Below are 12,046 nucleotides of genomic sequence, written 5' to 3'. Positions count from 1 at the left end.
GAACAATTTTTCAGCTAGGCACAGCAATATGTCTGGATAACATTGCCCCTGGAACCCAATCCTAACAGCAGTCTTCTGTACATTAAAAATTCTCTTTTTATTTAGTTCATGAAATAAAAATATAAAGAATCACTCAGTCATTAGCCAAAACTTTCCAAAGAGCAGTCAGTTTGTTCATTCATCCATCAGTCTTTATTGATGGTGAATGAGTTAACGTCTAAGAGCAGAGTTTGATGAAACATACTCATTGATGTGCCAGAGGTATTTTCACCTGATAAAAACATGGAAACCCCCATGATGAAAATTCACAGTGTTCTCCTAAATGCGATGTTGATTTACACTGGAGAGGATCTGTTTTTTCTTGATAAAAATATAGGATCTTGATCTGTTCATAGGAATTTTTCATCTTGCTATAATTCTTACCTCTGAAGATGTCTTTTTTGTTTGAATTCTCTGTGTTTCAATTTCATAATGTTCTTTATTAATGTAAATGTACTTGAGTACCATTTGATATGTTTGCAATTATGAGTATTTTGATTATTTGATCAAACTTGGCAAACTTATGAATCCAGTTTTACTTTTTTCTTCTGAGTAAAACCTTGAATACTGGTCTGAAGTTTCTGCCTCCTGGTGTGATGCACAGTTTTGGACAAAGAGATACTCTTTCATTTCTTCTCTATCACTTTTTGTGTGTTCACTAAAACTTTAAGGGATATAAAGAAAATGTAGCTTGGTACCTACACCTTCCCAGTTCTCATTTAGTAAGGGCAGTTTCTACAATCTTAAGAATTTTCAGTTTCTATATTTAAGGATGGATATAACAAAAACTACCTCAGTCCTTATGCTACAGGGCTGTCCACTCGACTGGTGCATATTTGACAGGACTCAGGTGTAAAAGAAATGATCTTTTTTTCCATGCATTTTGACACACCATACCTGAAAGATCAAACAGTATACAGAACACAACTAGCACTTCTTATTTCCAATAAATTTTGAATGAACTGAGAAACCTGAATTTAGTCCTTCTCTCTGATCTATAGCTGACAGGCAATAGAATTATCTGGAATAGGACTGATCTGTGAGGGAATAAAAAGGGGAAATTATTCTATTTGGTAAATGTATTAGGAGCTTATGATTTATTTTTGACCAAACATTTTTCTTTCATATGCTTCTTTACTTGCCTCTTGTCTTGCCTTTTCCAATCATTTTTCTTTAAACATACAATAGTGCTCATTATCACAGAGGCGAGTTTTCTGTAAAAAGTTACCTGAAAAGTAATTTTTATTTATATACATGTAATTGATTACTAAAATAATTGCTTGGTTCATGGTAAAAAGTTCTATGTAAAACTGTGTGAATATTTGTATCTTAATCAAATTTGCCCTCAGGTTTGCTGTATTTACCCTCACCTAAGGCTTGCAGCACTCTGACCAAACACAGAAAGCTAATATCCCAAATAAATGGCCTCCTTTCCCAGTCATTCTTACCTGGTATTTTCTCAACTCCTTCTGTCTGAAAGCAGCTAGTAAATATTGATGGTTCTGCATTCTAGACTGGCATCTGGAATAGAAATACGAAGACTTGGGAATGTTTTTTTACTATGAGTAATTTCCATGTGATGATTAAGCGTGGTAAACAAGGACCAGTTTTATTCTTTTCTGAACACTTGGGTTTAAGATGTTGCAGACAAGTGCTAAAATATTTCCTCAACTTTCAGCCCTAGAATGAATTCAGAAGTAGTGTGGGTGACAGTGAGCCAATATATCTTGCAAGAATTTCACAAGTCCTCAGAACTGCTTGGATGGCATAAAAGCCCTGGCTTATTTTATCAAAGTAAGCACCCAGCACTCTTGAGTCCTGCAATGAGTTTCTGAGTGCTTACATTAACTTTGATTATGATCATTGCTCCTTTAACTCACTTAAATGATTTAGAAGACATCAGCTAAAATATATAGTTTAGAATAGATTCAACACTAAGTCCTTTGTGGTTTACTGTTCTTTAGCTAATTTGCTATTGGTCCTTGCTTGAAGTTTCAATTACAATTGCAAATAAATATTTGAAGATGCTTTTTCCTGTCAAATAATAAGCAAGCAACATATGTATTTAGTTTAAAAGGTGACAGATATTTGATCTCTGAATCCTATGTCCCTTATAATTTATACAGTGAACAAGTTTTCCATTCCTATTGGCCTACTTTGAGTAACAACCATATAACTAATGCCATGCACTATGCAAGATATACACATTTATTGCAGCAATATTTGGAATCAAGATTCCAGTCTCAGGAGTTATTTCCATGACTTTTCATAAACTTGTGGGGTTTAAAGGTGAAGATTTGCTTTCACTCCAGATTTAACTACACAATAGTAATGGAACAACAAAATCAATCAAAATTATAGAGCAATATACCTAAATTAGTCTAATACTGAGGAAGCACCCATATGAAATGAAATTTAGAGCTTCAGTATAAAGTTGCTTTTCTTTTTCTAAAATAAATTTATTCAAGTTTTTGCCTTTAGTTTGAACATCTGATAGTGATTTAATGATTGAATTATTGATCAATTTTAATTGTTAACTTAGTAGGTAGGCTTTCAAATACACAGGAAAATATGTAAAAAAGCAGTAGCATAAAAATAAGGGTTTTGAAAGACTATACATTGAAAGTCAGTAGTACCAATGAGACAGAAAGGGCAAATGTGTTGCAATCATTTTCCAGAGGGAATAAATGGTGGGGAAGTAATGAGGGTACAACCTAAAAATAAATCCCTAAAAACATGTATGTGACCCTGGCAGAAAGCAAGCCAGCAGATGTGCATTATGGACAGTAATGTGATTTCTTTTGAGAGGTTGGAATGACAACCCTGTAAGGCGTAGACTGACTGGAATATGCTAAAATAAAAAGGACATGCAAAATGTCCTGCTGCAGATGTCACAGTAAGCGCGGTGCAGAGTGTTAGCAATTGTAGTACTATGGTCTGCCAAAATAAATTATGATTTTTGTATGTACTCCATATCTCCATAATAAATAAAATATCTGGAAATACCTTAAATTAGTAATTTTTAGAGATACTTCTGAAGACAATCTTGCAATAAGTGTTAGAATTGCATAGAAATACATAATCATAGGTCGTATCTCCATGGAAATTCTAGTTCTTACTTAACCTGCCCTTATTACTTTGATTTTTGAGCTTAAAGACTTTAACTTCTTATGTGTTATTTTTAGGTCCCAACATTATCTTTTAACACTTACTTTTTTCTTTAGCACAACTTATTCTTTTTCACTTAAAATATAATGCATATGTAAGTTTTAAAACTCACCACATTAAAGGTAAAGTGTTTCCAGATTATCCAAAGATGATTTTTATATTTGCCTAGACTTTCTGTTTCCTGTCATTTCACAAAGAACATTTTAACTTTTGATTTTGATTCAAGATGGACTATATTTTTTTATTCTTACTTTCCCAACCTAGGAAAAATAATTTTCCGTTAAACTGCAGTATTATTATGACTGATAACATCTGTAAGTCTTATAAAAAGCCAAATCATGCTGTCGTCTTGAAACTAATAAGGATACAGTGAAAAATCCCAGTAGCCTCAGCATTGTATATTGGAACTGAGCCATGAAGATATAAATCCTATTCCTAATACGCTTGGGAAGTCCTTGTATGGCATTTTGCAGCTGGGCGAAATGTAGGTTGATGGTCTTTCTTTACAATATGTGCCCAAAGATTTCTTTGGAGCTTTTTATCATTTATATAGTAATGGAGTTACATTTGGAAAAGGATGGAGATTTGGGAATTGGGCTTTACTTCAGTAGGTTTCTCTGCTTTTTCTTTCTGCAGGTAATTTGAGATTTTAAGAACATGAAATACTATCTTAATTTGTATCTATGCTGTCCTCTTTGTTTCTAATTTTGTATTTTTAACAAAATATATAGATTTCATTTATTGTTAGCTGCTCAGCTGCCTCTTTAGGCAATAAAAGTTGTGGAAAAATAATATTAATATTCATTTAAGTAAGATGTGGACAAGCAGAGGTATCTAAATGTAAACTGAAACAAACTACTCAGCTTTTATTATGCTTTTGCTAAATCTATTACTTTTCCATAAGAAAACTTTGCCCTTCTCTGTTTTTCAAGATTAATTAAAAGAAATATCTTGTTCTTTCTGAAATAATGCCTGTCCTTATTCTCTGTATGAGGCTGATGCAACCTTCATTTCTGAAAAGACAGGAAATAAAGACTCTGGTACCACTGCCCTGACTAGTTTTCCAACAGTCTCATTTCCTGCAGACTTCCCTGTTGCTTTATGTAAGGATACATGGGAACATGGCATCTGATATGCACAGGATTTAAAAAGTCCTTGAAAAGGGAAAATTGCAGCTCTGATGTCAGACTTGTTAATGCTGACAGTGATTTTAGTTTGGGTAAATTCCCACTTTTAATTTACATAGCTTCAGGAGTGCTGCACAGTGTGCAGAGTTGGCATTGCAGAACAGCATAAGGAGTAATAATTTTCTGCTCCCTACCTGACACCTACTTCACGTAACCTTAGAATTTAGTTCAACCTATATATTTCCTGCTAGTTCAGAACTGAGGCATCCCTGACAGTCTTGGTTTCTTGTCTAATTTTCCTGTGGCACAGCATATATTCAAAGACTTGTTTCAACGTTCCTGTGGATTCTCCTGCAATTTACAGATAATAAATTACTCTCTGAGATACTGGGGAATAGACTTGAGCAGACAGGTGATTTCTCCTTATCAGATGAACCTAAACAGCCTTAAAAAGTCATAATATTTTTAACAAATGTAACAACAGAGCAGAATTCATATTCAGAATTAATTTCCAATTCCTAGAATATTCTGATTTCTGAGGTATTTACTGGTTTATGTGGGGATAATGCGTTTCAAGTGCATCGTTGTAGCTCACAATAAATTCCTGAGAGTGTAGAAATGATGGAGAGGGAATTACACTGATCTCTTTGAAAGATTTATTATTGCATTCAGTGAAATTCAAAGTCATCTCCTTGCCCAAAAACTTGAAAGAAGTTGTTATTCCACTTCTAATGGAGATTTTGTGATGTTTTTCATTCAGAGAAAGATCAGCTTTACAGTTCGTATTCCATCTTACAACAGCAGATGACAGAAAAATATGAATGGAGTTATTCCAGGTCTCTTGAAATAGGGGACTCTTCAAATTAAAAAGTTGGTCTTATTCTATCAATACTGCTGCTAAAAAACATATTGAAAATGTTAGATGCTTATGAGATATTTTCTAGAATGGTGGCAATAAAAAAAATTAAAAATTAAAAACATTAATCCAACTCCTGACGTTGGTGCTGTTGGTTTTGTCTGTGCCTCCTTCAGAAAAGTTCATCTACCCAGGAACATGATATGTCACGGCTTGGAACATTCACAAGATTTGATTTATTTCAATTGCATACTATTAGTGGGAGACTTTTAATATGCTCAATGACACAAATAGTAGAGCGGCAACTATTGTTTGGTAAAGGAAAGTGCTGAAAAAGGGTGCTTTTGTGAAAAACTGTTGAGCCTAGGAAAAAAAAAAGTTGACAGGAAATCCCCTTCAAAATAGAAAGAACACTTAGTCCCTATTCATTTGGTCAACTTTTTTTTTAGGTGAAATGGGCACTGACTGCAAAATGTGCAGGGAGGACAATGTGTGGGAATGTGGGCTGGAAGGCAAGTCCTGAAGGTGAAGTTGATAAGGGAGTTCATGAGAATCTTAAAGACTTCAGGTTTCTCCTCACTCCATACTTTTGCATTTTCTTCTGTTTGCGCCAATTGTTCAGAAGACACCTTCTTCCATGAGTAGTCATGCATATATGATGTTTGCTTTAAATCATTATTTTAATGTTTAAAATATTAAAGAAGTTTATGTGAATATGAATGCAGTGCTTATTTTGAAGTGACTAGCACTGTATCATTCTCCTTTATGTTGGCTTAGTTATCTTCCATGGAAGTGAAATGCATTTTTAAAGAGTCTTGTTGAAGAGGGTAGTCCTTTATGCAAGACAGCAGACCAACTCCGCATGGGCATGTAGTTAGGAATATTAGCTATGTGTATTTAAAAGAATGCACTAGGAACAAAGTCTCTGCAGAAATATACTTCCCTTTTATTAGGAAAGCCTTCTATGGCCTTAATTATCATGGACAAAAAAAAGCATACTGTTTCCCAGGGAAATGCTACCCACTGATATCACAAGAATTCAGCCCTGCTTAAGTGCTTGGAGGTATGTTCTCAATGCACTTATAATCGGGTCGTTATCACCATGGTTATGAGACTTAACTGACTGAAAACTGTAGGCATTTGTCTCATTAATGCCAAATGTTATAGTTTATTTCTGGAAACAGAAAAACCTGCTGCCCAGGGAAACCTTTTCTGTGATAATCGTTGAAAACAAGGCACTAGAGAATAGCCTGCTTGGTTCACGTCAGATGACTTCACATATATTTTGTTACCGGTTTTTAGGGTGTTTTGGTTATTAAATGACTTTGTTCTGTGGTATTTTGCATTGTGAGTTAGTGTTTCTTAAGAACTTGATGTCTAGGACTCACAAACCAGTATGCAGTTATGATTCTTTTTATTCATATACAATCAGTTCTGGACTATACTAGCATCTCAGCATACTCTGTATTTACATTTTACCTTTCCCTTTTTTTTTTTTTTGATTTATCTTTGATTGTACACTTTCAGACAAAACACTCTTCAGCTGGTCTTGGGACTGAAAATAGTCACATTTCACTGGAAGGTAATTAAAGAAGTGCCATTGCCCTTCCAATTTCATTTTTATTGTTCCTGAAACAAAAATTTTAAAATCATCAGTTATTTCAGTTACACGTGGATCAAACCAGAATTAATACATTTGGACCTCTCCTCCCACCCCCAACTCTTTTGTAATCAAAATGAATTATCCCAAAATGAAATCCTTGCATTTGATCAGAAAATTTGACAGAATTTTGAGGGTTTTATTGATCAACTACTCAAATTTTTCTTCTGATTTACAATCTTTTTTTTTGAGTAGGATTTGTACAGCATATGTAAGTACGTCCCTTTGACTTCTGATTGGAGTTGGATTTTGGACTATTTAAAAAAACCTGACAACAAAACTTGATCTTTCTTTGTTGCATGTTGGGACTATAGATTTTTACTTTCTTCTTTCAGTTATTTTCAATGCAGAAGTTAAAAGTACCAGAGCAAAGGAGATCACAGAGGAAGGCAAGGGTACTCGGAAATATAAAAAAATGAGTAACACAAACATTTGAGTGAAAATATAGTGTTTGGAAAAGGCCCTTTTTTTATTGCTCTATTTATAGACCATTATTTATTATTACTATAATTAGAAAAATATTTCATTTCTTACCTATAACAGTCATTAATGTCTGTAAGTAATCTCAAAGTCTAGCCATGCTCATTTTTTTCATATATTTAGTTCTCTTTCAAATCAGTGGATTTACTTAACCAGTCTAAAAGTCAAAAAAGCCATTAAATGATGACGATTTCCCCATTCTGCCTCTTGGCAGACCTGAATACAGCAAGTACTATCACTCCCATAATCAAAACAGAGGCAGTCCTACCTATGGCTTGAATAATGCAAATGAAGAATGAAGATGCATGAGACAATAATTATAAAGCTACTTACTAACTTTCCTTATTTTGTGATTTTAGGAGACATAAGTGTAATAAGAATGGATAGGAATTGTAAAATTGGCTTTATAGGTTTTACATTTCATATAAACTTATAGATAAATGGTTGAAAAGGATAATAAAAATATAGAAACCCAGATACCACTAAAAATAAATAGATCTTTAAATAAAAATTTACATACATAAATGCTGAGCATAACCTTTCAGAACTAATATAAAACTCATGATAACAGTCACCTTTTATTGTCTTCTAGTTATTGATCTTGTTTAATATAGGTGGCTGTCTTTGTTATAAACAGATTATGATTCTGTAAATGCATTGAGAATATTACACAAAATTGAAATTTTAGAATGGGATTTTAGACCACTTGCTGAGAGAGGGAGGGGACTGAAAGATCACACATAAATCAAAATTGTTATTCCAGCCTTTCCAAGCCAAACACGATACCTCTGCAAGAGTCTTTGTGCTGATTCAGGATGATTAAGCAAAAAACACAGCAAATTGGGCCTGCCATAAATATTAAAGACTGCCAAATATGTGCAGGGAGGACATATCCTGACTCCATCTCATTTCTTTGTACAGCTGGCACTCTGCTAACAGGTTTGGCTGAAGACAGTTCTGTGTGTCCTTTCCAATGGCTGCTGGCATTGCAAAAGGTCTCCTCTGCTCTCAGGAACAGTAGTTCAAAGTGATGGACACATGCCAAAAGCTTGGAATAGCCTAAAAGTTTGCGTTTACTTTGCAAAGCCATCCACACATGTTGCTGGTAGCACAGACTGTAAGAGAGCCAGGCAATCCTAAGAAACATCAACATTCATGGGTTATTTTAGCAAACCTTCATATTCTATTCAAAGCAGATTGTTAAAATATCAAGCTTCCTTCTGTTCATAAGAATTAATGTTAGTTGTCTATTTGCATGTCAGTCATCTGCTCAGTGGTAATGTATAGTTTGGAAATGAGCTCCTTTACCCCACAATTTAGGTTTATTCTCCAGAAGATCCAGACCTGAATACGATACCTGAAGTAGCAGAAAAATAGAAGTGGTTGCATTCAAAATTAAGGCAAATCACCAGAGAAGGGTAAATCTGGCCACAGCCTCTGAGATGGTAAAATGGAGAGAGCTAAGAAGTTCCAGGATAGTGGCTGGGAGCAGTCTGGGAGTGGGATGATAGAGGAACTGGTTGTATTTTGGCAATAAAAAAGGCTGGGATGATATGCGACTGCCAGCATTTTCTGCTATGGCTCTGACTGAATTACTTTTGTTTCACTTTCACTTTCTTCTTTCTGCCTGGTCGTGGTATAAAGAAGAAGGAACTACAAAATCATGAATTTTCTACAGATTCTACAATTCAGTTTAAAAAATCTGAGATCATGGTATACCCAATGTATCCTAATAACTTGTTTTTTTTTTCTTGACTCCCTATATGGGCAAAGAAAAAAAAAGCTGAGGTGCTGCGTGATCTGCTGTGGAAGTGCCCACCTGCCCTATTTAAATTTACTCATTTAAATAACTGCTCGTTGCCAAGCACAATCCTCAGCTGTTAAGCTAGAGCTCTACTTGTCTACTTGTGTAAAGATAAATGTAGTTTTATTTTGATTTTGTGGTCATGAATTCAGTGATTACAATAGGCAGGATGTCCATAGAGTTTTATGGTTAAACTTATCTTAGGTCTTTCCCTGATGAAAAATATCCTACCACTACCACTATAATAAATACAGTGATTTTACTACTTCCTAGGAAAAGTCAAAGTTTTTTCCAAGATTTCAACAAGGATTTGCTGTGTGCACAGGTTTCATCAGTGAAAATCACAGTCCTCATTTTTATGAACCACGTTTATTAAACTCATTCTAATTCCCATAGCTATAAAGAAATAAATTGTCTTTAAACTGTTAGTCAGCTAACATCTTTGTAAGTGTTCTCTGCAATAGAAATAGCACTCCCCAAAGTCTGTGGTACTGGTAAAACATTTGCAGTCATACTTTTCATAATTAAATTGAGCTATGTCACCTTAATTAAGTCTGAAATGTGCCACCAGCTGAATTAAAGGGAAACTTTATGAAACGAGCTTCTGAACTCCTCAGTCTGTTTTGTCTAATACAGTAAATGCTCTTCCATTCCCTTGCCATTAGGTAACAGAAACGCGGACTGGTCCTCTTGGCTGCAGTAACTATGACAACCTAGATTCTGTCAGCTCTGTTCTGGTTCAGAGTCCTGAAAATAAGATTCAGTTGCAAGGTATGTAGGTGCAATTTCATTAATTTGTTTTGAAACAGGATGACATTTATCACAGTATTTGTTTTTCTTTCTTTCACCTCATAAAAGGTCATTTTCTTTGTGTGTGTGTGTGCAATAAGTACATTCTAGACAATATGAAGGAAATGTCAGTAACTCATGTTGCCTTTGAAATGGAAACAATTTCTCTACATATCAGAAAGTAATTTTAATAATGCTGTTAACATTTTACCATCCTATTTAGCAACTACTCTCTCACCTTTCAAAAAGTCTGAATTCCCATAGATTCCACCAAGCAGGGAGTGACATTTAGCATGCTCAGCCTTCTTTGCACATGCTGAGTAGTAGCTTATACCTCATGCAGTTGTGCCACTGAAATAAATGGAGTCATTGGAGGAGTAATATACAGATTTTTCAAAGACTCTAAATAATGAACAGTCCAAAGGCTCCTCTTGGGACTTTTAGGAAAATGTGGAAAGTTAGGCATCTCACTCATTGGAAAAATACTAGTAATTATACATTAAAATACCCCACAACAACAAAACAAAATAGAGAGAAAAGAGAAAAAAAAAAGACAAAGAGAAGAAGGAAAAGGAAAAAAAGGAAAAGGAAATGGAAAGTGAAAAGGAAGAAAAGAGACACAATTTCTAACTATTTTTTTGTTAATTCCCATAGATGCATTTCCCAACCTGCATATTAGGTACGTAAACATTTTGAAAATTCATCATCTAAGGCATTAATAATTGCTTTTTTCAGTTACACAAATGTAGCATGAACAACTTATTACTATGAAAACAGATTAAATTATCTTTAATTTATGTACTTGTGTCTACCTCTGTGTATGTACAAGAGAAGAATGCAATTATTAATTCACAGTTACAGGTAGCTATATAATTATTTCCAGTTTTAAACATTTTTCATAAAGATTCATAAATCAGTTGGATATTTAGTGTGTAGCTTTGCTGACTGTTAAGAATGGTTGTCAGGAAAAGAAATAATTTGCAATTTAGTATGGTCTCCTGCATATGCATGATTTTTGCCAGTTAAAATTTGGAAAATAATCTTTGCATCCCTTAGACAATGTTTTGCTGCATCACATTGGATTCTCATTATGAGAAATATAGTATCAGAATTATATAAACTATTTTCATGGAAGAATTGAGCAAGACTCAAGTGTGCTTATCTGAGCTTTCTTTTCCTTTCACAATTTCAAGGCTTTTCACAAGTATAAAAGTACATTGAAAAGTTTACTCAGGTAACAATGGAGTTTTACAGATTTTGACATGAGGTAGAAGAAAGCGCAGAGAGACCTGGTTTTAGCAAATGTGATATGACTTTTTACTTGGAAGGGTTATGAAATTATTTTTACAGCTATCATTTTTATGTATCAAAAAATAAGTTATAAATCTCTATGAAATTGTCCAAGTGCAAATGTAGAAGGAATCTACCTCACAAATAACCAGAACCTAAGATGAGAAATTACTTAACCCCAAAATAAGCTCCACTGAAAGTTTATTTTTTCCACAGAAAATAACAACAAAAAATAAATAAGAGTTTATAATGTACCATTTTTTTTTTATTAGTCGATTACTATTGTAACTAGAGTGACTGATACCTAAAGTACTTCTTTATAAGATACCCATTCTCATCACCGGATCATGTAAAAATGGTCAGAATTTTCAGATAAGAAAGTCTCAATTTCTGGTCAGAAATATTCTGATTGTTTGTTCACCTGCTCTGTGGTTCTGATATATCAGTGTGACATGCTTTTTCAAGGCCTCTGCATGGTATGGCAGGGTAAAGTGTGAAAACACTTTGAAAAGGGTTTTGTGACATAGCGGGAGTATTTTGAGATATCATGGCAACTAGACCTTGCACTCTTTCTCCATGCTAAACCTTTAGTAAATTTAAGAATGCATTTTCTTCCTCAAGGTTTTGTAGCTGTACCTATCACTTCCAATTGACTGTCCCTTACCACTTAAATACCAATGCTATAAACTGAATTTTGTTTTTCTAAAATTTCCTCTAATCCCGTTCTTAACTAGTGTTATCTAGACAAGCTGTATCTTGTTGTGTCAAGGGCAACATGGAAACAAGTCCAATACAGAATGGAAATGTTTACTTCACACCGCTTTTTCTGATTA

At 34.2% G+C, this 12,046-nt stretch overlaps 1 protein-coding gene across 3 annotated transcripts in view; it reads left to right on the top strand.

Moving 5' to 3' along the window:
- The window catches only part of BRINP3 (BMP/retinoic acid inducible neural specific 3), a 205,158-nt gene that overhangs the window by 130,169 nt on the left and 62,943 nt on the right, over positions 1 to 12,046 (top strand). For all 3 annotated transcript variants that reach the window (XM_062606324.1, XM_062606322.1, XM_062606323.1), the window contains one exon: positions 9,800 to 9,905. In XM_062606324.1, coding sequence (XP_062462308.1) covers positions 9,800 to 9,905 — 106 coding nt within the window. The remainder of the gene's footprint in view (positions 1 to 9,799; positions 9,906 to 12,046) is intronic.

The sequence above is a fragment of the Pezoporus occidentalis genome, unplaced genomic scaffold, assembly GCF_034315485.1.
Source record: "Pezoporus occidentalis ecotype Australia unplaced genomic scaffold, CSIRO_AGI_Poc_V1 ctg95, whole genome shotgun sequence".
Classification (NCBI taxonomy): Eukaryota; Metazoa; Chordata; class Aves; order Psittaciformes; family Psittacidae; genus Pezoporus; species Pezoporus occidentalis.
The sequence above is the reverse complement of the archived record's forward strand: the minus strand, read 5'-3'. Positions and strand labels throughout refer to the sequence as shown.